Here is a 22,057-nt window from a genome sequence, read left to right on the forward strand (position 1 = left end):
CTCCTTCCTGCATAGGTAGGCAGGGCTTGGCCGCCTGGCCGGCGTGTGCGGGAACGGAACTCGCAATCCCTGGTTCCTTTGCGGTTCAAAGAGGAGCACTAGCAAGTGTAATGCCTGCCTAATAAGGGTCCTTGAAGACCCTGAGGTGGCTCAGAAACGCCTGAACCATGGTTTCCCGACTTGGTGAAATGGCTGGGGAATAATCTGTCTTTTTTTGGTCTTCAAGCCACATTAATAGGACTATGAATCGATCAAGACCTCAGCCCAGAGATTGCTGACCCAAATCATTCCGTCTGCGTTCGTGCACCTACGGAATCAGCAGTTCTATAGAAATTGAAAGCAATGCCCCGAGGTGGCGCGGAAGTCGAAAAGTTGGCCTCTTTCTACCTGGAGAGCCAGAGTTCTTCAGCGCACAAAAGCTCAAGCTCCCCATGTCCCAGGCCTATGTCTCAATGACCTTTGAAGTAAATGCTTTGTCGCCGGCCCTTTGACAACCCAAGGATTTCTTCTGTGTATCTTCGAGAGCCCGATGTTTGGAACACCTTTGTCATCGCCCGTACCATAGCCTCGGAATGCTAATCAACCATACTTGCCAGGCAGTCTCGGTAATTATACAACTTACCGATATCATTGGCTCCATGAATCGCCTTACTTCAGAGATTTCAGAAGTCGGCAGTACACGTGCCCGAGAGTTGGTTAATGCTCGTCGCTACAGTCAGGACACGTGTAGTTAATTAATACGTGCTACGGATCTGAATTGTCAAAACAGTCTCCATTTGGATGCCTAACAAAAAAAACTCTGCATTTCCATGGTGGAAATGGAGGTGGGAAGCAGCAACACCGGATCCGGTCCCAGAGCATAACATAACTGAGAGGTTCACTTTCGCCGCAGCCTTAACGATTCAACATACTGACCCCGTTGTGCCCCGATTCAGGCAGACTAAAGCCGACTTCCGGGAGATACCTTGAAACCCGCCGCCAAAAGGTTGCGCCGTTGACATCTAGTAGACAACAGTCAAGACCGACGCTCAAGCATCTGATTCTAAACAAGGCTGTATACGGGAGCCTATCAAGTTCCCGATTGTCCTGACGTCGTCGGGTTTTTAGAGCTGTCATGCATCGTATTTCAGGCTCCGTGTATGCTATGAAACCCAACCCCTGCGCTGTTGTGGGTGGTGTTGAGCAAGAAAGAGCTGATTGGAGCAAGAGCAAACAGATGCTGGCAACGCCGGCCTGCATCCCAAAAACCGTCGCGTCAAACGTGAGGATGCAATACAAGCAGCAACAGTTTCCTATCTTGATGCACTGCCTCAGAGAGATCGGAGCGAGAGGAAAAGTGGCAGCTCGCAACCTTCAACCCATTTATGTTCACCAGGCATACCCATTGTCAGACTCATCGTCCAGGCCGACCCAGTCGTCGTCCGAGAGGTCGTCATTTCCGCTATCCAGAAAATCATCCATGGTCAATGTGGTCTCGACCGACTTCTGGTTATCCAGCTGAATCTCGACCTTTTCGCACATCCCATGGCGAAAGAGCGCTTCCGCGTCCGCTGGAGATGTCACAGGCTCAGGTTGGTTACCCGTGCCTAACCCGTCGGTAGTTTGTGCACCGCCGAGTTCAGCGTCTTTCTCGTCGTCGCCGTCCTCCTCCTCTTCCTCCTCATCTTCGTCCGTATCTGGTTCAGCATACGATGGCCGGCTTAGGCCATGGCGCAACCCCCGGCCGATACTACCGGCACGAGAGGACGAATTCGACGACTGCCCTGCAATACGGCTGCTTCGCCGCGAGGGGCTTTCGGCGGGCAGGACGCCACCGAGCTTGCACGACTTTTTCGGTGTTCTTTTTGTGATTTTCTCGGCATCCGGCGGCCGAGGCTTCTCTCGCAGGGAGAAGAGCGGTTTGGGCTCCTCTTTCTCTCGCAGGAAGACTTGTCTCAGTTTACAGCCCCACTTGGTGCGCATCCTGGATCGTTCCTGGATCGGAATGCTCAACATGGCTTTCAACTCTAACCAGCGGAGCTTGAGCAGCCTCGGGGCGCTGTCGACCAGCGATTGAAACAGCGTCTCGGCCGCTTCTGCCGTCCACTTCTTCATATTCAAGAGCTGGAGCGTCTCAAGACTCTGCGGCCAGTCTGGAACCTGACTGGCCGTGAGCAAGTCGTCATAGCTCGGGTCTGAATCATGATAAAACTCATGATGCTTGAACGTCTTGAAATCCATCGAGAGGACTTCCAAGTTAGGGCAAGCCGTCCCCAAAACTGTGACGAACGACAGGCTTAGAGACTGGTTGTGCCGAAGGGTGAGCTGCTTCAGGTGGTGCCCGCGTGATAGGAGATAGTCTGCAAAGTCGTCGCCATCAACTTCCCAACAATTGACGAGCTCCAATGTTTCGAGACGATCGGGCAGTCGGAGAAGCAGCTGGCTGTTTGCGACGGTAGAGGACTCGATCGCGAGATGCTTGAGGGCTGGTAAAGCGGTGATCGCATCTGCCATGCCTTGGATGAATGCTTCATCCCTTGCGGCTAGCTCTTCGTCATCTACACTGGCCCCCGCGTGAAGCGAAGGAACCTGGTAGTTGACAAACGAAACCTTTTCCAGGCTCAGAAACGGCGGGGTTTCATGGAGCACCTTGATGGCGGCGAGGTCAAGATCTGGCCCCATGAGCCGCCTGTTCCACTGCCAGCCGAGGAGCTTCGCATGATTGATAGTTCCTCCTTCCTCCGCCGAGTGGCAAGTGCCATTGAGGGCCTTGAAAAGGGCGGGAGGGTAGTGCCAGCGCAGACTGCCATCCAGCGAGCGATACGGAGGGCCATCCTTCTCGTGAAAGAATTGAATGGACTTCAAGCGGGGCAGGTTGCCGACCAGAGCCGGGAGGTCGAGAGGCTGACCCTTGAACGTTTTTGAAGCAATATGCTCGACGTCGATCCAGAGCTCTTCCACTTTCTGCCTGTAATTAAACAGCGTGCTGGAAGGGTCTTTGCACAACAGTGACACCAGGCCATGCGCCATTGGCCGGGTTAGCAGAGGAGGGGCCCGGTACAAGGCCGTCAGGGCTGGCTCCGCGAATGCGCGGCAGACACCGCTGGTGGCGGTCAGCCATTTGGCTTGCTGGACTTGATTCAGCGGTGCGGCTGCATATCGAAAAATCTGGACTAGGATGTGGTAGGGCAGACTGGCCCAATCGGGTATGATGCCATTCTCGCCGGCGCTCTCGTCGCCTTCGGACGCAGGGGACTTCTCTGAAGCGAGTTTTCGCGGGCTCCTTGTCGTTGCCCGAGCAGGCTTCGACGACTTTTTGGGGGTACTGTTCTTGGGAGGTTTGCACCGTTGGTGGCCGCCGGCCTTCTGCTCCACATCGGAGCCGGGGGTCTCATGAAGACTGTCGTAGTCGCCCCCGCTATCGCTACTTTCTCCATAAAACCCCGGTTTGTGAGGGGTCAGACGGGTCCGCTTGGCCTGCTGTCTCGCATTCCCGACGGACGATTGGGAGCGCTTGTGCGACTTTGCTGGGCTGTCCAAAACCTGAGGCTGCGGCGCCGCTGAGTTCTCGTTGGTTGACGACGTCCGGAGCAGGGTAGCCGAGCTCCTGGTTACCCGGCCACCCGCTTTCGGAGCGGCACCACCCACTGAAGAGCCCGGAGCGCCGGATGCTTGGCGTGGCCGTAAAATGCGTGTTGTCGCTGCCAATTGAGCGGGTACAGAACCCGCGGCATTCGTCATGGCTGGACTTAGTGACACTCTCTGAATGTCGCGCTTTGAAAAATTACCCGATGCAGCTACCCAAGTTCACGCCGCGACCCTTCACACACGAGATTAACTAAACGTCAATAAGTGGCGAGTTAAAGCAATTCATGGGAGACGAAATTTGTGGCGCCGGACATGGAAAATGTGGTCGGTTCGACCAATGCTTTGGCGTGACTGGGTTGCGCACGAGTCCAGAGAAGCGGGTCAGGTCGGCGAGCAATCGCATACAGCCTTCAGTGCCAGACCCCGTGATCGAAGCTTGGGGGTGTACAGTATACAACATAGTTAACATGACATACTCGCACAGTCTGTAACAAGTTACTGCGTGCGGATTTACACTAGTACTACTACTCCGTAGCAGTAAGTGAGCTAGCCTTCCGTGCCTTGATAGCGAGTCCCTCATAACCAGGGAAGAGATCAGAAGCAACGTCAGGTAGCTAAGGGCTTTGAGGTGTAGAGTTTGGATGATAGCACATCCATTACTCCTCACACTCAAGCAGTGTGAAAGGGAAGAAACGGAAAGATTACTAAACTGTGCCAGGCTGACACGGGTCCTAAACGTGATATATACAAGACAAAGGTGGGATAGCGGAGTTGATGGGGGACTCCTAATGTCACAGTAACTATCACCGCGAAGCATTGGACGTCGCAGCTATGATTGAGCATCCTGTTAATTAGGAGTCAAAATGGTCGTTCTGTTTGGCTGTATTGCCCGCAACCTTCCCGGTCTGGCTGCTGTACCCTGCCGCAACCAGACCCGTGACTATTGGTAAAGAGTCCCCCTTCGGACGCCCATAGGCTGAACGTCAGGCTGTATGTTGCCCCGGGTGACATTGCAGCTCGTGATCCTCATGTAATCTATCGCCCCCAGCACTCCATTCGCAATCCTGTTACTTCCCACTTTTGTCGCCCGCGTCGTTCTTCTTCTTTGCTGCCCCTCTCAATGTCTGACCTTGGCCCGCAAAATGAGGTTGTTTCGCATTTGCCGCTTCCTTTTCCTTGTCTTCCGCTGTCTTGACAGGTTTTATGGGGTACCCGAGGAACAACTTGTTTGGCGGAAGACGCAGGGGCGCAGGTCCATTAGTGCGCCGCTTAGGCACCGCAGACTCGCTGCCTGTACCGGAAGTTCCGGGCGCGGCTGTTGCGGGCTTCGGCGTCGAACCTTTGTTCTTTTTCGAGCTCAACCTTTGGCCCTCTCCACGAAAGTTTCCGGATGAAGCTGCTGTCGAGCCTGGTGCAATTGCATCGTAATTGATCGCCTGCGCCATGGTGCCTTGATTGTAGAGCAAACCGCCGGGAGGGACGCCGCCGCCGGCGCCTCTTGTGCTGCGGGGCGTGCTGGTCCCGCTCGCGCGTGGTGCTTTTTCTGGCTCGACGTAACCGACCGGCGGAGCAAACTCGACGCTCACATCCGTTTCGATCATACTCACGCCCATCTTCTCGGACTCTGGCTTCACGTCCAAGACCGCCACATCGTATACCTCGTCGTTGTATTCGAAGTTGAAGACGTCACCCTTTGTCAGCGCTGCGAAGTTGCGAAATGCTTTCTCAAGAACGGCACGCGGATCGGTGATTTCGAGGAAGTTGACGGACTGGGGTTGCAGCTTGACGAGCTTGGCGAGCTCGAGTGAGGTGGTCTTGACTTGAATCATGTCGCCGACGTCCAGCTGGAGAGTTTGCATCATCTACCAACAATCAGTCATCACGCCAGAAGAGAGCCAACGAGAAGGGCGTCAACGCACCCATTGCGGAATGTATGCTCTGCCCTCCTCCGCCACGAACTCGAGCACGCCGGCATGTGTGTGTTTCCCGGTCGCTCCGTTGATCAGTTCCAGCATAATAGGCCACTGAACGTGCAGCCTTGACACCTTATCTAAGGCAGACGGCGGGAGGAAGATCTTGGATCCGTAATTGAGTTCGGGACGCTCGGCGCCCGGCGCCATGATCAAAGGGTAGCATCGATAATACTCATCGAATCGTTGAGCTCGAGAGACCCGAAGACCGCCCCGATAGTCGGCGCCGCCGGGGTTGAAGGGGTTAAACTGCAGTCGTGGGTACCTTGTAAGCAAGCGTATCGTCAACACGAGCGCGGGGTCAAGCTCACCATGTTCGCGAGCCGAGCCTCTCTTGAGACACAGACTGACAAGGGGGGGTTGTCGGAGTCAGAAGTCTTCCAAGACAACGGGGAAATAACTCAACCAAGCGAAACAAGGAAAAAAAAAAATTTTGGGATGCGATGTGGTTGTGCTTGGGTCAGATAACTAGTTGGGTTAAGTAAAGAAGGCAACAGTATGACATGCGACCTTCAGGTGCCTAGTTGGGTCCAAGCTAATGCAGGCACTGTGCGGGGTGACTACCTTACCTGTGGCGTCCTGGGGCGTGGCGCGAGCTTCCAGGCTAGGCTATTTAATGAAGTTGCTAGAAAGGCTAGAAACCCCTTGATTTATTTGGAACGGAACCGTAAGTTATGGCTCTATGCAGTAACACATCTGGAAGCCGTCTCGGAGACTACGGACTGCTCTCGCATTTGTGTTGATGACACATATCCTATTTCCGAGTACCTGCGCAGCGGGGCTTCGTGTTAGCCACGGCCGAGATGTGTACGCACCTTGAAGGTTGACGTCAAAGCTTCCATGTCCCGAACTACTCCATCCAACCTGTTCGCATTGCATCACGCCGACATCTCAGCCACTCGCTGCCGCCATTCTCTATCACGACAGCATGGCATCTAGTTTTTCAGCTGGGCGCCCAAAACGTGCAGGGGAGGCCTTTGCCCGAGCACATCATGGCGAAGACCGCGGTGAGGAAGCCCCCACATCCAAAAAGGTCAAGTTCGATATCCGCAACCCATCCGCTCTGGCGCCGAGTGCGCAAGACGATGACGATGACAACGACAATGTCCTGGATGCCGATGTTATTGGGACGTCTGGAAGGGCAACAAAACGAGGTGCGGTGAATATCGACGGCTACGACTCGGATTCCGAGAATGAGACCTTTGAAGCGAGGGCCGAAGCCAGGGGCAGGAAGGGAAAGCAGGCCGAGGACGTGGACCTCGCGGAGGCTATGGACAACTACAACTCTAACGTTACCGGAAGTGGCGGCGGCGGCGGCAATGCAGAGGACGATGAAGTAGACATGTTCGGTGATTTCGATGACAGGAACGACGACCTTGCCGATAATACCAGAACTCGAAAGGAAGACAAGCAAGTTCGGTTCCTGGCAGATGAAGAAATCGAAGGCCAAGAAGCCACTAGCAAGAGTGGCGGCACAGTCCGGTTAGACGACAAGTCAGAGAGCGAAGACGACGATGACGAGTACGACGAAGAAAAAGTCGCCGCCGCCATGGCCGAACAGGGCGTGGACGAAGAAGTCGGCGCCGGAGGTCTCAAAAAGCACGCGCCAAAGATTGATGCTTTCAACATGAAGGCGGAGCAGGAAGAAGGCGCTTTTGACGAGGCTGGCAACTACATCCGCAAGGCCGCCGATGCCGACGCCGTGCATGACCGCTGGCTCGAGGGCATCAGCAAGAAGGAGATGAAGAAGGCGGCCGCGGCGCATGAGAAACGCGAGGCGGAGATGCGGAAGCAGCAGCGTGAGAACGACAGCGTGTTGACGGGCGACCTCTTCAAGCAACTTATCGGCAAGCTCGAACCGGGCGAGACAGCACTCGACGCTCTGGCGAGGCTGAGAAGAAGCCAGACGAAGACCAAGACAAAGCAGATACCCAAATGGAAGCAGAAGAAGGCGAAGGCGAAAAGCAACGGCGACGGTGGAGGGGATGCCATGGATGTCGACGCAGAAAAGGAGCCTGAAGACCCCAAGCAGGTCAAGATCAGAGATGCGATCAACACCATTGCAGATGCGGCAGACAAGCTGATGCAGAGAGACTACCCAAACATTTACGAGTGGGAAAGGGAACGTCTCATCAGAGAATATCGGAACGAGACTGGGGAAGACTGGGTGGAGCCGCCAGATGAGGCCGGGGAAGGCGGACGAGCAGGCGAGGTGAAGATGTGGGAGTTTCGCTGGACAGATGGACGGGATGGCGCTGCCAAGCAAGGCCCGTTCGACGGACCGACAATGAAGGCTTGGCAAGATGCGGGTTACTTTGGCGAGGGTGTTGAGTTTCGGCCGGCAGGGGAGGAGGGAGAATGGAGCAGAGTTGCTACGTTCGTGTAACGCCAATGAGGGGGGGCGAGGACAACCGCGTCAGGAAGACGAGCCGGCGCGGGTTCGCCAGCCGCAAGTCGCTTGTTTCCGCATCTATGGAGGTCATTACTGTACATGATATCACACCCTGCCCGTTCCCAGACAAACAAACAGTTTTGCTCCCCCGGCCCCGAACGCCTGCGAATCCCAACATCGCTGTCCCTTCGTTCAGCTCGTGTCCATCGTTTCTGCCGGAGGGCCATTGGTGTTGTCTGCAGCATTGTTTTCTGCAACATTGGTGTTGACTGCAAAGTTGACAGTGCCGTCGTGGCCGATTAACCGCTTCTCAGATGCTGCGACGAACCGTACACTCCTGGCAGGATCGTAGAACAGCCTGAAGCTCCGCTGGACATCATCCACGCTCACCTGCTTAGCTCGCCTCTTGGCGCAGATGAGCTGGGACGTGGTGATGAGATTGCTGGCGTAGCGAAGCCCGGCCTCCTGGCCGATCTTGGTAAGCAGCGCAAGAGCATCTGGGGTGAGGTCGACCTCCTCCTCCTGCGCTCGGATTGACAGGATCTGACGGAGCTCGTCTGCGGTGTAGGCGTGCGTGTTGATAATCGTAACACGGTCGAGGAAATCGAGGGGCAGGCCATGCGGGCTCTTGTAATCTGTGCCCCGGATTCGGGACTGGCCTCGGTTGCTCGCCATGATGACGATGGGGGCCAGGTCCGACTCCAGCGCCCGGTTGATATAAGAGAAGCATTCGATGTCCAGCATATGAACTTCGTCGATGAACAGAACACCGGGGACAATCTCCGCCTTGCCCTCCTCCTTCCACTCGCCGACCTTTGTGTTGATCTGGTCCCGGATCTCGCTCCGAATCTCGCCAGTGTCACCCGAGAAGAGTGCAAGGAAGCCCTGGGTGCGCGAGTTGATAACATCAATCTCGTGCAGGGACACGGTGTGCACAACCTCCTTCCGCTTCTGCAGCTCGCCGTCAGGGCACTGCAGGAACTTGGTGTCAACGCCCATCGCATCGTAGTCGCGCGACCGAGCGTACGATCTTCCTAGCTTGGTGATCTTCCCCGACGACTTGTCAATCGAAATGATGTCGCCCGCCATCACACGCTCCTTTGTCATGGCATCGATCATCTTGCTTCCCATATCGTAGATGGCCTCCATGTCGGTTGTCTTGATGGTGAGCTTGCCTTGCTTGGCGCCGCCCGTCACGCTCCGGTCGATCTGAATCTCCACCACCTCACCTTCCATTATTTCGCTCTCCTCCTTGATTCTGACACCAATCGACTTGCGGAAAGCTTGCGTGAGGGCCTCGGTTTTGGACATTTCGAGGGAGAAGATCTCGGATGCGGCGAGCGTGGTGAAGGGCACGTCGGGGCCAAGAGACTGAGCCATTCCCATGGCGATTGCTGTCTTGCCAGTGCTTTTTTTAAGAAAAAAAAAATCAGAAATTAGCACATGATAGAAGGCCTTGCTGGGTATTGATGTATGCTGCGGCCTACCTGGGAGGGCCGGCAATCAGGACAGCGCGACCAGCAATCTTGCCTTGCTTGATCATCTCCAGAACAACCGCAGCTGCTTTTCGGGCTTTTTCTTGCCCGACTAGCCCCTGTGATACCGCCCGGGGCTCTAGAGTGTCGGCATCGACGCCCAGTCCGCGAATATGAGAGTGCGCCGCGATCAGGTTGAGCCCCCGGAGCTCTTTGCTCTCGGAGATTGTGACAACGGGCTACGACACATGTGTTGGCATCTTCAGAGATCCAGGCGCAAGGAGTTTTCTCCGGGTTGTACTTACAGCAGCCATTTTCGATTGATGCGTCGAGATCAGTCACGTCTGGGTTGGCGTCAGAACGCGGCCCTGTTTCGCGAGGCTGGAAGAGATTACCAAGTTATCAGTGGCTGACCTAGTGTACTTGCCAGGACGTGAGGACAAGAACAAAGCTGCGCCACTGTGGCTCACGCCTGGGGATCAAGAACAATTTGGTGTGGGATTGAAACGTGATTGGCTAGTGTTATGATGTGGAACAAGTCGCAGGTTGACGTTCAACGTCCGTAAAATGGTCAGGTAGGTTGCGTTCTTTCAAAGTTAGTTCCTTCTCTCCCGTCTGTTCATATGCCCTTTGCCGCTTCCAAGCATTGGCATGCTTCACTTCCATGGCCGATGATCTATTCCCGTCATTATCCTTCCCCGGTCAACAACGTGTTAGGGCTTGGTCTAAAATAAACTGTAATTTCATACGGAGATCAATGCATTGCGCCACCGCACACCAGGCTCGCCAAGTAAAGAGCAAAGAATGCATGGACAAGGACGGGAAGTATCTGTAATTGTCTAGTCCGTGCCTGGTGCATCTCAATGTCCGCTCCCTGGCCAACTTTTCTCTGGGCTATCCCGCGCATTCCAGAAGTCTCGACGTCCAGCATCGAGTTCGACAATTCTCTGTACATACAAAGAGATGATCAGGCTCGTCCCTTCCATTGCTTATCGTTCTTTGACCGCAAGCAGCATTGTTGCGTTCGGAAGACCGTTGCTGCAGGGGGATATGCTGCAGCTGGGAATTCATTGGGCCCCGTTTGCAGCCATGAAGCCCAACAAGGCCGCCACTTACCCTACATGGTAAGTATTGGCCAATTAGCGATTTGCTGCTGAGCTTCAGAGAGCCAACACATTAATGTTACCCTTGAGCAGCTGCCGTTTCTTCTTTTTTTTTTTTCTGTTATATTTCTGGCTCTGAGCATGGTCTGCCTGATAGGCATCCTTTGTGCACGACAATCCTTTTTTCTGTCCATCTCGAGTTCAGATACCATTTTGAAGCGACTACTTGGTCGACCCACGGCCTCATCGGCTAGTGTAGCGCCGCGTCCACCCCGAGCAACACATACTCCGTACTCCGGTACAATAATAACCACAGAGACTGTGGGGCAACCCTTGTCTATCGCACTCACCCTTGTCGCGACCATCACCGATCAAATTTCTTTCTGACAGCCGCAAAGACCTGCTTTAACCCACGACGTCGACTGTTAAGTGTTTTCTTAACTGGAGCTTGTGGTACGAGTCAGATGAGTCTCTTGCCGGCGGCTATCTGCTGGCTTACATCTCCTATAATCGGTTCTTGACCAAGAGGCCAAGCTTTCGCAACGGGTACTTAATTACAGCTATAATCAGCGCCCCGTTGCGCGACGTCCAATCTACTTTTGGCGTATGGGCACAGATCAGCTGACGGCTTGTTCCGAGCTCAGTCGAATAAGACAGAAGAATGTCACACAGATCATCGGACGTCTACTCTCGGCGCCCTTTCGGCGATGATCGCCGAGTTCCTGAATCTCGGGACCGCCGCCGTGAGAGTCTCCAGAGAGTAGGGTCCGATTCCTCCAGGGCAGATAGATATCGACAGGACAGTGACACATCAGCGAGAGACTTTCTCCGCAACCAGTCTGACATATCTTCCCTGGGGACACCATCTTTGAGTCCCACCGTGAAGCCTCACCTCCTTCGTTCTTCACGATCCGAAAATGGGATCAAGATCTGTACGTTGCTCCTCTGGTCCGATGCCCTGATACCTTGAACAAAGAAAAATGAAAACGAAGAAACAATCACGGGCAACATAGGTGCCGTAACCCTGCTAACCCACATCAGCAGCATCGGCCTCGCAGTCATCCGCGGAAAGCCCTAGCCCCGGCAGCACCCTAAGCACGAGGCTCATCAGCTTGCTCAAACAGCATGATGCCGCGGTGATTGAGGTGGCCAGACTTCGAGCTGAGCGGGATCCTCTTGAAAAGGTCTGGAAAAAGCGGCAAGAAGAATATGAGAAATCAAAGATCAAACACGCCGAGTTTCCCTCTGTGCCCGAGGTGCAAAACCTGCATAGGGTTAAGTACGGCGAACGTCTACGTTACCTTGACGCCGAAATACGGAAAGCTCAGGACATTGTCGACGAGACGGGGCGTTCTATAGCTCTAGCCGTTTCTGGATGTTCCGAACCCACGGTCCCCTTGCAACCGCAAGAGCCGTCAAAAAGTCGGCTCGCCGAGATAAGCGAGCTTCGATCGGAATTACGCAAAATCAAGGCTGGACGCTTACAGGAACGAAGCGGCCTCGAAGCCGAACTTGAGAGGCGCTTTGCCGAGTTGAAGGAGCAGCTGACGAAGCAGTTCACGAAACAGCTGAGCGAGCAAAGGGGGAAGATCGTCACGGGCCTGAGTGAGATGAACGAAATTAATAAGGCCATGAGAAGCATGAAGGAGGAGACAGTGGGGGAAGTCGAGCAACAACTGCGTGCGGCGCGCGAGGAGCTTGACAAGCGGCTCTCGGACGGCCTCGAAGCTGTGACAAGTGCAAAAGCCTCCACGCTTGCGCAGAAGGAAATGTTCGCTTTGCGAACCGACTATTCTGGTCTTCTGAAACGGGTGGATGATCTTACCCAACAGTTGTCCCGAAATGCCCAAGACACTATCACCCTTCGTGGCGAGCTCACCGAGCAGCTTGCACAGAGCAACCGAGGCATTGCCTCTCTTAGCAAGGATTTGTCGGCCTGTGTCCAGCGGGTAGAAGTTGAAGCTCGGAAAGTCGAAGAGCACGAAGAAAAGCTGTCAGGCGTCGACGTCGAAGCCCTTGAGGGCGTTGCCGAGAAAATGTCGATCGAGTTCCCCGACTTGCAGAGAAAAATGGCGGGTATCCAAGCCAGGATGGACGGCACCATTTCGCGCCAGGAAGTGGAATCCAAGCAGAACAGCTTGCTTGCCAGAGTCCAACGATACGTCACAGAAAGCGGGGAGAGCTTGGCTCAAATGGTGGATGCGGTACAAAAGGCCACGGCAGAACAGTCTGTCCAGATTGAAGAACTGAAGAAGGCCTCTATAAGTACCGCAAGGCTTGGCGCGGACTCCGAACCAAACCGAGCGACAAAAGCTGAGTTCGAGACAATCAGTTCGGACATAGCTTCTATCAAATCCGACTTTGATGCAACCAAAGTGGCAGTCGACAAGCTTAGCAAAGACGTCTCAACCATTGTCGAAGAGGATCTCAAAAATCAACTCGAGACGATTCGACTCTCGATCAAGGTGCTAGACTCGCAGTTTAGCAATCTGTCGACCAAGTCGCTGGCTGAACATATCATCGGACAACTCGGGCAGATCTACCCGAATGCTCAACAAATTAATGCTGACATTGAAGCTTTGAAAACCATGATCAGCAACCTTGCTTACCGCATGGTCCAACTCGAGAGGCAGACGGAGGACCTAAGACGCGGTCAAATTATGTCTTGCAGCTGCCGGCCGAAAACTTGTGCTCCGGAAAACAACTCGTTCGACATGTCAAATGTGTCGAACATGCAGGATTCTAATTTGAGAAACCTCAACGACAATGCTCAGCCAGTGCTTAAACGGAGGAGGACGGACTCGGGGCTTGACACGGATGAACATCTTTTGGCAGTACCTAACAGAACCAATCAGATGGGAGGTTGAGGATTGTGATCACAGTCCTAGAAGCGGATATAACGTGGCAGAGATGAGGCTTAGCTCATGTTTGTTTCAATCTCGTGTTTGGGGCTGGGACTGGACATATGTGTAATTATGCCATTACCGTGGTTGTTTGATGGGCGCTGCAATACTGCATAGGCACTTGTCGGATTCCTTGTGGAGTTATTCAATCACTCATTTAATTGCTTACTACCATGGTTATCAATCGAATATTAGATGCTAGAATCATATACGGCGAGTATAGAGCAGCGTCTAAGATGCCGTAGTAATGCGTACAAGTGTCTTTATATGGAACGGAACTTTAAAACATCCTAACTAATATAAAGTTACTATAGGGTTGCCCTGCTCTCTATAGCATCTCATTGATCAGATCCACGTGGTACACGGCGGGGGCAATAGTACGGTAGGGTACTGTTGTTAAAGCACTACGGGTACTACCTACTATAGTATGATAGGTAAGTTTGACCCCCTGCCTAGGTACCGATAGGGTATGACGAACCCAACTCAGACTTCTTCTAAAAGGGTTTAGACGAAGGTAAGTGACACAGGACAAGTGTACAGGTCATCTAAGGGATTCGGTAAAGCCAAAGGGTTTACAACAACAGAGTTATCTCTCATAGTAGTACGATGCTATTAGGAGTACTATGATTATGAGTTACTATTACTAGTGAACTCTAGAGCCTACTAGAACAAGTGACTAGCTATCTAATATACTTATCTAGTTCCCTTATTCCTAAGTGTTCCCCCTTAGATTCCAATCGTATAATCGCTACTACGATCCTTCGATCATTGTTCGGGTGCTCGCCTTGATTGAAGTGCGATCACTACGATCACTTTCTGATTAGTCCTTAGGTCTTATAGTTTCTAATTAGTTCTATATACCTTGTCAGGTCACCTTATATGGCTAATTTGTGATATAATGCCCCTCTCCTAGGTCTTTTGTCCTCGAAAGACTTGGGTCTATTTTAAATAGTATTAATACCCCCCCTTCTTATATATAATTATATTTCCTTAATCCCCCTCCTTTCTTCTTTTATAATGTTATCAAGATGACTAATTGTATAAGAAAGAAGTCGAAGTCTAAGCCTGCTACGTCGACTCTTCGTACTAACTATCTTCTAGCCGCGATTCTTTCCTCGAATAATCTTTTAATAATACGTCCTTATACGCTATATAAGTCTAAAGGCCTTAGTTCGTATAAGGTTTCGAAAAGCGATTCTTCTTGATATATAGAGTATGTTTATAATAAGCGTTCGAATTGTAACGTTCTTAGTATTTCTCTTACTTAGCTTCGGTCTATTACAGCTTAGTATTAAAAACTTAAGGATAAGCTTATAGCTACTAAGGAGCAGGTCCTTCGTCTTTAGAAATAAAAACGAATATAGTTTGAGAAGATGATAAGAGCTATTACTTAGGGTATTAATAGTATAGAGAAGTTAGAGCAAGTAGAACGTAAGGAGGCTAAAGCGGTGGCGGTAGTAGAGGCTTCTAGGGTTACTACGTCTTCTTTGACCCTGTCTCGCTTGTCTGCCGATTTCGGACAGCTTTAGGATTCCGTATATCCTGACGTTCCTTTGGATCTGTCCTTACTAGCCGATTTCGGGTTGGTTTCGGGTCTGTCGCTTTCGGTTGGTTAGGGTTCCTCTGGTAGAACTACTAAAGTTTCTCGGGGCAATTCAGGTTCTTAACTAGTTCCTATAAGTTATCTTCTGGTCTAAAATCAAGCTATTTAACTAGATACTATAGTTCCCTATTAATAATGTATAAATCTAGAATTTCTTTGACGTCCTATTCTTCCTCTTCGTCTTTCGCTTCGATGTTTATAGCGATTTTGGCATTCTTTAGCGCTAGTTCCAAAAGTGAAATATAAAAAACGTCCGTCTATAGTTATATAGATAATAGTAACGATAGTCGGTAGTTAGATGTCGAAATTCGTTCTTTGATAATAAAGGGTCTAACCTTCTTAAAGTCTAGCTTTGTACTTGGTCACTTGGTTTATAGATTTCGTATAATTAGATAGACTTTGTCTCCCCTTTCTAGGCAAGGTCCTTTAAGCCTATGTTTGTTATGGTGGTTCTTTATTCTGGTTCTGATAAACTCGAGTTCCTTTTTGAGTTTCTTATATAGTACATATATCTGCTCTACTTTAACTACCGCTCTTGGTACTATGACCTCTGGTCCTTGCCTCAGGTCTGCTTCGTATCTATAGTTTATAAAGAACGGTATAACTTTAGTTATTTCTATTGGCGTTATATTGTAAGTAAGTTATACTATTAGTAATAGTATAACCTAGTCGTCTTATTAGTAGTTAACGTAAGAATAGAGGTACTACTTAATAACTTAGTTTAGTCGCTCTATTTGTCTGTTAGTCTATAGGTAATATACTATTAATAGTTTGCTATTAATACCTAATTATTATATTAACGCTTGTTAGAACTTTGATACAAACTTGGTATCTCTATCGGTAATCTATTCTTACGGCTAAGCGTATACTAATGTAACTTGCTAATAGATTACATCTACTAGCTATTTAGCTATCTAAGACTCCTTATAGGGAAAGAAGTATACTTATTTAGTTAGGCGATCTACTATAATAAGAATACTATTATAGATCACTCCTATAGCCATATCCTTAGATTCTAGTAGCTTTATAATAAAGTCTATCGTAACTAAACTCTATAGTTTATCAGCTGTTGGTAGTGGCTAAAGTAGCCTATACGGCTTATATCGTACCGTCTTACTTCGATTATAGATATCGTAGCTCCGTACGACTTCCTTAACTCGTGCCGTTAGCTATAGGAAGTCGTAGTGTTTCTTAACTTATATAATAGTCTTTATAACTCCTTTATATCCTCCGAGTTTCGACTCGTAGAGTTCTCGAATTATTCGCAGCTATTGGTCTTTATCGTAGATATACGCTTTACCTCGGTACCAGAGTTTCCTATCTTTTTCTTCTACTCTATTAGGTACCGCTAGTCCGGGTGTTACTTGATACTATGCCTCGTTAATCCTTTCTTCTCGAAAGATTGCGTAACATTCTAGGAACGAGTCGAGTAGATCATTTTCCACGGGTATCTACGTCTCGTAATATAGCGTTCCGTCTATTCGTTCCTTGAACAACAGTGGCGTTGTTTCTATTCGTCCTTCCGTGTGATCCGTTTGTCGGCTTAAAGCGTCCGCTTGTACGTTCTCTTTGCCTTTTTTATAGCGGATCTCAAAGTTAAATTCTACAAGGAATTCTGCCTACCGTATTTATCGTCCATTAAGCTCCTTTGTTATTATAAAGTATCGTAAGTTCTTATAATCTATATATACTTATACTAGTTTAACTATACTACTAAGGTATAGTCGCCATTCCTTAAAAGCTTTGACAATCATAAGTAGTTCCTTATTATAGATTAGGTAGTTAAGATATAGTCTATCGAGCTTCTTTAAAAAGAAGGCTATAGGATATAGCTTCCCTTGTTCGTCTCGTTATCCTAACTATCCTCTGATGGCGTAGTCTAAAGCGTCCGTTTCTACCTCGAATAGCTTCTTAGGGTCTAGCAATACTAGCACTAGATCCTTGGTAATAGTATCGCAAATCTATATAAGTGCTTGCTTATATCGCTCTTCCTATTAGAATTTAATATTCTTCTTAGTAAGTTTGTATAATAGTTATATAATTACTCTAAAGTTCCTAATAAATATCCGGTAGAAGTTTATAAACCTAATAAAACTTCGTACTTCCGTAACTAATGTCGGTTATAGCCAATTCTTAATAGCTTTAACCTTTAAGGGTTCTATCCGGATTTGTCCTAGGGATATCTTATATCCTAAAAATACCGTCTTCTTAACGTGGAATTCGCTCTTTTCCTTATTAACTAATAGCTTATACGCGTGTAACGTATCTAGTACTATTCTTACATACTTCCGGTGTTTGTCTATCGTCTTAGAGAAGATAAGTATATCGTTAAGATAATATATTGTAAATTTGTTAAGAAAGGGTTAGATAGCTTAATCAATTAGGGCTTAGAACGTTACTAGCGCGTTCGTAAGTCCAAATAGTATAATAAGGTACTTATAGTAGCTATAGGGTATCCTAAAGGCCGTTTTCTACTTATCGCCTTCTTTAATCTATATATAGTTATAGGCCGATGGTAAGTCAAGATATATAAAATATTAGGCTCCTACTAACTAATCTCGGAGCCGTAAGATTAGCGGTAATAGGTATCAGTTTTTCACGGTCTATTCGTTAAGTTACTAATAGTTAATATATAATTATAACTTTCTATCTTTCTTAGGTATAAATAGGATTAGGTAGCCTACTAGTAATATCGACAAGTAGATATATCCTCTTCAAAGGTTCTCCTCCAAATATCGCTTAAGTTCTTTATTCTATGTCTAGCTTATATAGTAAATTTTAAAGAACTTTAGTCACGCTCCTTCCTTAAGCTTGATCTCGTAATCCTATAGGCCATATTCCGGTAGTCCTTCTAGATGCTTCGGTTCGAATGCTAGGTATCCCTTATACTCCTTTAGTACTTCCCTAGTCTTATCTCGTTTCTCGGTTTTCTAATAGTATACAAATTTGGTTCCGTCTATAGCGATACTAGCGATTTCTCCTATCTTAACCTACTACTCTAATTATAGTGCTCCGCATTCGTTAACGGAGAGAACAGCTATCGGCGGTTTAGCTCGTTCCTCCTGTCGTAACGTCGGTGTCGTTATGCCGCTTCTTCTAGAGTCTGTAATGGTCTGTCTGCTACTACCTGTCTCTTACGGTGGATCCGTAGGACATGCCTTCCCTTAAGTATCGTCTGCTTATAATCCTTGTATACTCCCTATCTCGCTAGTCGAATACAACTCCGTTCGGGGTCATAGGTAGCTACTATTCTTCTAACTAATATCTAGGTTATAGTCTTTATACTATAGTAGTCCTAGTATTATATCTTTGTTATTACCTATATCTATAATACTAAATATAACTATTATAGTCTTCCCTATTATAGTAATATCGATTGGTTTGGTCTCCCTATATACCTATTACATTAGGAATGGCCCTTTAACTATACTATACTTCTGTTTTATTCTCTAGGGTATCTATAGCTAATTTACAAGTATTAGCGAAATCAGGTTTATCTCTGCTCTACTATCTACTAGTACGAGCATTTCGTACTATTTCTATTATACTATTATCTATAGTCGCTTGTCTTGCTATCGTTATCTAAAGATTATAGCAATTTCCTATATTTCTGCCGGGAGGTCTCGATATAATAGTCTCTTACGCTAGTCTCTCTTATACTATGCTACTACTCGCTACTATATAGGCGTTAATAGTTTCCGGGCCCCTCGAAGGGCCCTAACCTATTTCCTAGGTTAGTGTTAACCTCTTCGATTATTTAGCTAATAGTAGCTTCGTCGATTATACTTATTTCTACAAGCTATTAAGTGCTTATAGCTTCCTACCATTAGGTCCGTTCTGCTTTCCATCGTACGCGCTATAGCTTCATCTAAAGCTCCCGAATTCGCGATTTCTTTTCGTCCTTATAATAAAGACAATCGTTACTCTAGCATAAGTCCTATATATCTCGTCCCATTCCGTAGTACCTAGGCTAGGCTCGTCTTAGAACTACCATAATGCCTTCTAGACTCCGGGTTTTAATCTTCTAGAGTAATTCGGCCGCTCTGTTTCCCGCGTCGTAGACCTATTCTATAGGGCGTAAGCTTCCGTCCCCGTTTTTCTATCAGGTTAGCTAGTGATTGTTTTCGAATTTGTTATAGAAGTGGTATCGGCATTTATATACTATATACTAGAACTAGGGTACTTATATATATACCTTATATCAAGGGTATAATTATATAGTATTACCTAGAAGATATTAGAATTCTTTCCTAAATCCTTCTTACTATATATAGACCGTAGGTACCCTAATGCTAAGGTAGGAATGTTTCTTCTAATAGCTCTCCTATATACGTTCGTCTTTTCTACGGTTTATATATATAAACTAGTATTCTAGGTTCTATATATTATAGCTAAGTTAACCATTAAAGTACTCGGTATAACTATCAGGTCTATCATACGTTATAGGCTGTTTCCCTTTAATAGTTTTTATAATACATCGGAGTTCCCTTATTTCGTCCCTTATCTTATTACTCTACTAGGCAAGTCGAGTCAGGCGTCTATCTCGTTTACGTAACTCCGTATTAAGCCGGAAAACTTCGTTATAGTACCATTCGATCCGTTCCTAAAGGAACAAGATATTCGGTCTAGGTCGGTTGACTCCTTAGGTGTTAGTTGTCTACAATCTATCCCGCCTCTATATGACTGTAAAACCCTACTGCCTTAAGGCTAGGAGAATCGAAATCGGTGGCGTATACTCCCCTACCGTATCCTATTCGGCAATACCTATTTCTAGGTCTATAGTGACCAGTTCGGAGTATAGTATTTGTTTGTCTTTACTATCGCTATCATATCCGAGACTATCTATATCACTATCCCTATCTTTATAGCCTATAGCTATTATTTTAACGGCGTCCTTAGTTTCATTAATAATTATAATTTCTTTTCCAGGGACTGGTTTCTAGTCTTTCTTTAGGCTTTAACATTCTTACTTATGGTATCCTTTTTTTCTATAGTTATAGTAGGTAGCATTAGACTTGTCTTTAGGTATCTTCTTCTTATCCTACTTCTATATTATATCTATATCTATAGCTCTAGGATATATCCTATATGAGGTACTAACATATACTCGCTTTTTCTTATCGTTAGCCTTAACTATAGTTCCGTTTATTCGACCTTATTTCTACTACTCTTATATATAGAGCCGATCGTCGATTCTAATAGCCTATACAATATATTTATCTAGGGTTTTAGGCTAGTTATACTTATATAGCTCGTCTTTAACCTTTTCCTTCAAGCCATTATAAAATAGTTACATTAATACCTTATCGTTAAGCTAAGACTTAAGTATGTCCTATCTAAACTATATAGTATAAGAGGCTACTAACTTGGTCTATCGGAGATTAGCAAGTCTTTCTTATATATAAATCTTCTCGTCTTTGTCGCTAAAAACCTTCTAAAGCTCTTCTTTAAAACGGTCATAGGATCGAAAGACTGCCTACGTAAACACATCTCGGTTATCCTCGTCTTCCTTAGTAAGATAATCATTCCACGTAGGTTTAAACTATCTAAGTACCTTACCCTCTAGTCTTATAGCTATATAGAGGACTTTAGCTTTATTATCCGGAAACTTATCGTCATTAAGCTAGAAGTAAGATCGGAGGTTAGTCAAAAACCCTACAAGGTCCTCCTTAGTCCCTCCGTACTTACTAGGTAGTTCGATCTTGATATAGCTTGCTTTAGCAGTCTCGAGCGCCTTAATTTTAGTATAGGCCTCGTTAACTAGTTTCTACGAGTGCTTTTTGCCGTTCTCGAGTTCCTTGATTTGAGCTTAAGCAGCCTTATCTCTCTAGTCTAACTCCTAGATTCGCTACTAGAGTTGACTAAGCTAGGCAAGTAGCTATTCGGCCATAATGCTAATAGCTATATTAATGTCAAGGTCGAAGTTACCTCCGTTCTAAACTATAATAGAATAAAGGGAGTAATAGCAATGTATAACGAACCTAACTTAGACTTCTTCTAAAAGGGTTCAGACGAAGGTAAGTGACATAGGACGAGTGTACAAGTCGTCTAAGGGATTTGGTAAAGCTAAAGGGTTTATAATAATAGAGTTATCTCTTATAGTAGTATAATGCTATTAGGAGTACTATAATTATAAGTTACTATCACTAGTAAACTCCAGAGCCTACTAGAACGAGTGACTAGTTATCTAATATACTTGTCTGGTTCCCTTATTTCTAAGTGTTCCCCCTTAGATTCCGATCGTATGATCGCTACTACGATCCTTCGATTATTGTTCGGGTGCTTGCCTTGATCGAAGTGCGATCACTGTGATCACTTTCTGATTGGTCCTTAGGTCTTGTGGTTCCTGATTAGTTCTATGTACCTTGTCGGGTTGCCTTATATAGCTAATTTGTGATATAGGGGGTCTATATAGAGGGCCTATATATACCACTCTCCTATTTACCTGCTAGAATCAAGATAACAAATATTACATTAAACTACTATATAATTTACTAGTATTTGATATATATTCTATCTATATCGATTATAACCTAGTAACGCCTGGGCATTAAGTCAAGGAGTTCTTTATAATAGTACTTCGGTAGTTTGTTCTATACCTTTAAGATATATCTTCGTAGTTATTTGTACCTAAGATTATCCTCCAAGCTATACTTATTCTAAATCCAATCCTTCATCTAGTTCTAACAGGATTTAATAGGATTCAAATCAGGAGAGTATAGCGGCTAGTCGAGAACCCGAATTCCTCTTTCCTCTAAGTCCTTCTATGTTTCGAGAGCTACGTACCCAGGAGCAGAATCCTATATAAGAATAAGACGTTGATTAGGATCCTCATGAGAAAGTCGAATCCATCTATCGATGATTAGAACTATACGCTGACGGTAAGAATCAGCATTAATAGTTCCCCAATCCTTTTCCCAGAAGATCCCTAGTCCTTTCCCAGAACTAGAGAAGCAGCCCTAGAACATCTAGCCTCTCTTCCGTTAATGCTTTTCGATAATATAAGTAGGATCCCATTCCTCGCCTGGCCGCCGAGTAACGAAG

The 22,057-nt window shown here is 47.4% G+C and overlaps 4 protein-coding genes across 4 annotated transcripts; 2 read left to right on the forward strand and 2 right to left on the reverse strand.

The window, feature by feature from the left end:
- Positions 1-1,191: 1,191 nt before the first annotated feature.
- Positions 1,192-5,968, reverse strand: P884DRAFT_327801 (ubiquitin fusion degradation protein UFD1-domain-containing protein). The gene is made up of 5 exons (XM_069445564.1): positions 5,849-5,968; positions 5,487-5,786; positions 4,697-5,429; positions 3,041-3,626; positions 1,192-2,947 (listed from the first exon to the last, which is right to left on the reverse strand). The coding sequence occupies exons 1-5, from the start codon at positions 5,849-5,851 to the stop codon at positions 1,369-1,371; spliced, it is 3,201 nt and encodes a 1,066-aa protein (XP_069300177.1). The 5' UTR covers positions 5,852-5,968; the 3' UTR covers positions 1,192-1,368.
- A 234-nt stretch (positions 5,969-6,202) lies between these two features.
- On the forward strand, positions 6,203-7,963 carry P884DRAFT_256332 (uncharacterized protein). The gene has a single exon (XM_069441058.1). It carries the CDS (start codon positions 6,466-6,468, stop codon positions 7,921-7,923), a length of 1,458 nt encoding a protein of 485 aa, XP_069300178.1. The 5' UTR covers positions 6,203-6,465; the 3' UTR covers positions 7,924-7,963.
- Positions 7,964-9,828, reverse strand: P884DRAFT_283169 (AAA family ATPase-like protein). The gene is made up of 3 exons (XM_069443642.1): positions 9,710-9,828; positions 9,417-9,643; positions 7,964-9,337 (listed from the first exon to the last, which is right to left on the reverse strand). Exons 1-3 carry the CDS (start codon positions 9,716-9,718, stop codon positions 8,122-8,124), a joined length of 1,452 nt encoding a protein of 483 aa, XP_069300179.1. The 5' UTR covers positions 9,719-9,828; the 3' UTR covers positions 7,964-8,121.
- Positions 9,829-11,168: 1,340 nt separating this feature from the next.
- Positions 11,169-13,374, forward strand: P884DRAFT_275578 (uncharacterized protein; the record flags this gene model as incomplete). Its single annotated transcript, XM_069442861.1, has 2 exons — positions 11,169-11,439; positions 11,549-13,374. The coding sequence occupies 2 exons, from the start codon at positions 11,169-11,171 to the stop codon at positions 13,372-13,374; spliced, it is 2,097 nt and encodes a 698-aa protein (XP_069300180.1).
- Between the last annotated feature and the right edge of the window lie 8,683 nt (positions 13,375-22,057).

The sequence above is a fragment of the Thermothelomyces heterothallicus genome (genome assembly GCF_042370625.1).
Source record: "Thermothelomyces heterothallicus CBS 202.75 unplaced genomic scaffold P884_scaffold_4, whole genome shotgun sequence".
Lineage (NCBI taxonomy): Eukaryota > Fungi > Ascomycota > Sordariomycetes > Sordariales > Chaetomiaceae > Thermothelomyces > Thermothelomyces heterothallicus.

Excerpts from the sequence above, each read along its gene's own strand:
- P884DRAFT_283169 (XM_069443642.1), bottom strand. Across the intron at positions 9,338-9,416 it reads CTGATTGCCGGCCCTCCCAG|CACTGGCAAGACAGCAATCG; the intron begins GTAGGCCGCAGC and ends TCTTAAAAAAAG.
- P884DRAFT_327801 (XM_069445564.1), bottom strand. Across the intron at positions 5,430-5,486 it reads GAGCATACATTCCGCAATGG|ATGATGCAAACTCTCCAGCT; the intron begins GTGCGTTGACGC and ends GATTGTTGGTAG. Across the intron at positions 2,948-3,040 it reads GAGCCAGCCCTGACGGCCTT|GCAGAAAGTGGAAGAGCTCT; the intron begins GTACCGGGCCCC and ends GTTTAATTACAG.
- P884DRAFT_256332 (XM_069441058.1), top strand. The coding sequence starts at position 6,466 with ATGGCATCTAGTTTTTCAGCTGGGCGCCCAAAACGTGCAGGGGAGGCC.